This window comes from Hordeum vulgare, chromosome 5H (assembly GCF_904849725.1).
Source record: "Hordeum vulgare subsp. vulgare chromosome 5H, MorexV3_pseudomolecules_assembly, whole genome shotgun sequence".
NCBI classification, from domain to species: domain Eukaryota; kingdom Viridiplantae; phylum Streptophyta; class Magnoliopsida; order Poales; family Poaceae; genus Hordeum; species Hordeum vulgare.
This window is the reverse complement of record NC_058522.1, coordinates 494,556,317-494,561,260: the sequence shown is the minus strand read 5'-3', so window position 1 is coordinate 494,561,260 and position 4,944 is coordinate 494,556,317. Positions and strand designations below refer to the sequence as shown.

General features: G+C 43.7%; 1 protein-coding gene across 1 annotated transcript; it reads right to left on the bottom strand.

The window, feature by feature from the left end:
- Nucleotides 1–1,412: 1,412 nt before the first annotated feature.
- LOC123397013 (RING-H2 finger protein ATL74-like) lies at nucleotides 1,413–2,094 on the bottom strand. Its single transcript, XM_045091733.1, has one exon. It carries the CDS (start codon nucleotides 2,092–2,094, stop codon nucleotides 1,549–1,551), a length of 546 nt encoding a protein of 181 aa, XP_044947668.1. The 3' UTR covers nucleotides 1,413–1,548.
- Nucleotides 2,095–4,944: the final 2,850 nt, after the last annotated feature.

Sequence of the window (4,944 nt, the reverse complement as noted above, 5' to 3'; positions counted from 1 at the left end):
CACCAACCAGCCGTAGTCCTACCAAGACTCACACGATCCCAAGATAGTATGCATACTTCAAGGTGAGCATTAGCAGTATGTACTTCATAGCTTGATATGCTTGGATTGTTCAATGTGAGCACTAACACAATCTTGTATTGCCATTTCACAATTGCATTGTGGCAATAGATGATACTCATGTCACTTCGAGAGGGTCGAGGTCACAATCAGCAGCATACAGGGGGAGGAGGCACTACACAACCGAGAATGTGTTGCTACTAACTTCGATCTGAAGTTCACATATGCGCGTGCTGACTGGGAAGGGTCAGGACATGATGCTAATATACTCAATGACAGCACGAGTCGTTCTAATGTCACCGACATTCGTGACGGCAATTTCTACCTAGGAGATGCTGGCTATGCTTGTCGGCCATGTATTCTTCCATCCTTCGGAAAAACCAGGTACCATGTGAACGAGTTTTCTCGTAGGAACTATATATCCTAGGACTGCACAGGAGTTGTTCAATCTCAATCACTCTAGCCTTAGAGTAATTAATTTAGAGGGCATTTGGAGCTCGGAAGAACAGATCCAAGCTCCTTGATTAGAAGCCATTTCACCTTTACCCTACAGAGGTTAAGCTTATTCTTGCATGTCGTATTCTGCATAATTGGATCCTGCAATGGGATTGTGATGAACTGATGCCTCAAGAAAAAGATGGGATGCCTGACGATGTTGACCTCAGTGGCCATGGTGTGGATGCATTTAACAACAAAACCTGAAAGACCAAAAGAATAGAGTGGGCACAAGCAACATTGGATAACAGAGGCCAGACAAGAAGAACAAGAAGAAGAAGAAGAAGAGCAACCAAAGAAGAGGAATAAGCAGCAGCAGCAAAAGAAGAGGAAGATGAACAACTAGCAGCAACAGAAAAGGAAGATGAACAACTAGCAGCAGCAACCGTAGAAGAGCAAGACGATGGATGATGAACTTTAACATTTCAGCCATATGGCTCTTAATAATGTGTATTGTCATTTGATAGTAGTTAGCATGAACCATAATTTGTTTCCTAGTTAGGAGTGAAAATGTCAAGATTGTGTATTTTAGAAAAGTGGTAAGTGAAATTTATGCAGGTTGCAATCAAACAATGTGTTTTATGTGCGTTTAATAATACAATGCGGCCAATCAAACAGTATGTCAAAACTAGTTACCTCACGCAGCTAACCTATATATGAGTAATCAAATAATATGTAGATGATGGTTTAAAGGATGCTTTTATTTTTTACTCAGGCCCTATGAAAAATACATGCAATGCAGCCAAATCGATACATGCAACCAAACATGGCCAAAGGCAACCCTACTTGTCGACAACGATGGAGAATGAACCACAGGAGCAAAGTAATTCAGCAAAACTGTTTACTCATAGTATGTCAGTACAGCATTTTGCGCCGTCGAATATTTACACTAACAGTAACAATTGAGCTCTTCGCTCATATATACATTCCACTTGCAAGCTGCGGCTGACAAGCATGGCACTCATTGTCCAGTGCGCTGTACCGGCAGCAATGGACTCACACGATGACCACGGTGATGACCGTGTCCGTCTCCGCCGCCTTGGCGGGCGCGTCCACGATGACCGGCTGCCGGCACGTGGGACAGGAGCCGTGGGACACCAGCCAGGCGTCGACGCAGTGGACATGGAAGCCGTGCCCGCACAGCGGCAGCACGCGCACCTTCTCGCCGTCCACGAACTCGCTCAGGCATATGGCGCACACGTCGTCGATGTCCTCGCCGGAGCCGTACACCTCCACGGGGAGGCTCCTCAGGACGCGCCTCTTGATGCCGCTGCCGCTGCAGGCCACCCGCGCCGACGCCCGGCCTTCGCCGGGAGCGTCCGCGACCGCGGCCACGCGCCCGACGTACCGGAGCGCGCACCGCGCCAGCGAGTTGAGTGCGATGACGAGTAGCAGCCCGAAGAAGAGCGCGGCCAGGATGATCACCACGTTGGTCTCGAGAGCCGAGTCTGACGCTGACCTCGTCCCCGCCGGCGCCGCGGCGCCTCCGCTGCCTCCGTAGGCAAGGCTCGACGCCGGCGCCTCCGAATCAGGACGACCCATGGCTGGTGAAGGGAGATGTCGATCGAGCAGAGTGCACCCGGCCTCTGTTTCGAGCTATTCGAACTGGTTTGATGCCTGTGGTTGCCGCTATCTGTGGTAGACGCTATCCGTGTGTGTCTGTCGTTCTCTGCTCAGTTCATGGGGTGTATATAGGAGGTGCTCGTGCCGCTGTGCGAGTGTACTTTGTTGGACAAAGCATTGGGTCAAGTTCAGGAATCATATCTATCTGGTAGTGAAAGCTCACGCCTACGACTGTCAAGTGGCACGACAGTGGCTGTTGTGCTGTACTACGTGCTGCCCGTCCCCACTCCCGTGTCAAAAGTTGCACAAGTATAGGTATTACGTTGTACCCGTCCCTACTACCAGTTAAAAAAGTGTGAAAGCATATATACGCTCCTTTCTCATTTCTTGACGGGGAGATAAATAGAAATATTCCATGCACCAAAGACCAAGAGGACTAGGATTTCATGATCTAAATGTCAAAAATATTTGTGTTCCTCAATACTCCCACAGGAGTAATCAATATCTACGACTGTTCAAGTGCAGTGGCGGATCCAGCACACTTGGTTAGGATGGGCTAACAGTCCATACACTCATAAAAAAATATTTTAATTAATTTATTCTATCTGTTTTATTATAGTATAAATACTTACTTTTAAATTCAGAGTGGGCTGCGGCCCACCCAGTCCATCTGATAGCTCCGTCACTAGTCAATTGGCACATATCAGGCCACGTAGCAATGTTTCCCATTAGTAAAGTTCAGAAATCATGTATATTCCTTCCTTTCTAAATATAAGAGATTTTAAAGATTCTGCTAAAGATCATATACAGAGCAAAATGAATAAATCTACATTCTAAAATATGTTTATATACATCTATATGTAGTTTTTAGTGAAATCTCTAGAAGGTCTTATGTTTAGGAACGTAAAAAGTATCTGGTAGTGAAAGCTCATGTTTACGATTGTCGACTAGGGTTGTTCTGCTATATTGTGTGGTGCATGTCCAAATTTTGGTGTCAAAGTGGCACATGTATAGGTACTCCCTCCGTTTTATAAAGTAGTTTGTTCGTGTTTCTAGAAATTTAACCAATGTGGATGGTTGGGACGAGAGTAAAAAATTATATCATTAAATTCATATTCGAAAAAAGTTTTCAATAGTTTAATTTTTGTTCCCGCTGCGCTGCAGTCGGTCATGTTGGTTAAATTTATGATCAAACTTATTTTTTTAAAAGCGAACGCATTATATTATGAAATGAAGGAAGTATTACGTTGTACCTATCGCTGCTGCCAGTTAAAAAAGAGTCAAAGCATACTTTTTGGGCCACTTGGCTAGTTATTTCTAATAATGCTACAATTGTGCGCATGGGCGTTGCAAACACAAATCCAAAGCCTAGAGAGTCTCATCTGGCAGTGTAATCTCATGGTTGTGAGCGCTAGTGGTTCGAGTGGTGTTTGTACGTGGTGTGCGTCCCTACTGCAACGTAAACAATGGAGCAAAAAAAAGGCACTCTTATCTGCTAGTACAACGGAAGAGTCTGAATTTACGTTGTGCATGTCCCCACCATATCCAAAACGAAAAGAGCAAAAGCGCGCGCTTTATTCCCATGGCTAGAAAGACATCCTACATGGCATCTTCCCTGTGGGGAGTTTATTACCATACGTGAGTGCTTAAGCTGACAAGGCACGCGCTAATTCGGACAATGATCGGTGGTTGGTGCTCTGCGTTGTTTATGTGCAGTTTCTTGGTATCTTGGATATCCAAGGTTAAATCATAGATTGATTAGCCGAGAGATTGAGAGCATGGTAATGAGTTTTCCAAATGATCCGCGACAAAGTGAATTGTTTAAGATATCCTTCAGTAAAGTTGCGCCCAGCATGATGGCAGTATGTTGCTCTCAACATACTTTCCATTAACGATTTGGAACAGGGTTACATTGTTATGCACGGTATCACTCACTAATATCTTCCTTGCGAAAAATACACGCCCTTTTTTTCTTAAACAGATAAACATATGCTCCAGCAAATATCTTGCCCTTAGCTTACTATTCTATTCCCTTCGTTCTTAAATATAAGTTTTCCAAAAGATTTTAGTATAGTCTATATATATACCAAACAAAATGGATGTATCTACACTGTAAAGTATTTTTATATACATTCGTAAATAGTTCATAATAAAACCTTTAAAAAGACTTATATTTAAAAACGAAAGGAGTACGTATTAAATATGATTCAAAACAGAGTTAATACCTTTTCGTGTCAAATAGCGATATGCTCTTTAATAGTTTAACATACTTGCTTTTAAGTGCTTCAGAGCTAGAGTTTTTAGTTGGCCGTTGTCCAAAAGTTGGACCCGCAAATATCTTTATTTGAGTAAATAATACTAGTTCCTTAAGCAAATAATCGCATGGTTGTGAGCGCTAGTGGCTCGAGTGGTGTTTGTACGTGGTGTGCGTCCCTACTGCAACGTAAACAATGGAGCAAAGAAAAAGCACTCTTATCTGCTAGTACAACAGAAGAGTTTTAATTTACGTTCTGCATGTCCCCACCATATCCAAAACGAACGGAGCAATAGCGCGCGCTTTATTTCCATGGCTAGAAAAGAATCTGCCACGATATCCTACATGGCATCTTCCGATGTGTGGAGTTTATTACCATACATGAGTGCTTAAGCTGACAAGGCATGCGCTAATTCGGACAGTGATCGGTGGTTGGTGCTCTGCGTTGTTTATGTGCAGTTTCTCGGTATCTTCGATATCCAAGGTTAAATCATAGATTGATTAGCCGAGAGATTCAGAGGATGGTAATGAGTTTTTCAAATGATCCGCGGCAAAGTGAATTGTTTAAGATATCC

Bases quoted from the DNA above. Each gene is read 5' to 3' on its own strand.
- LOC123397013 (XM_045091733.1), bottom strand. From the start codon at position 2,094: ATGGGTCGTCCTGATTCGGAGGCGCCGGCGTCGAGCCTTGCCTACGGA.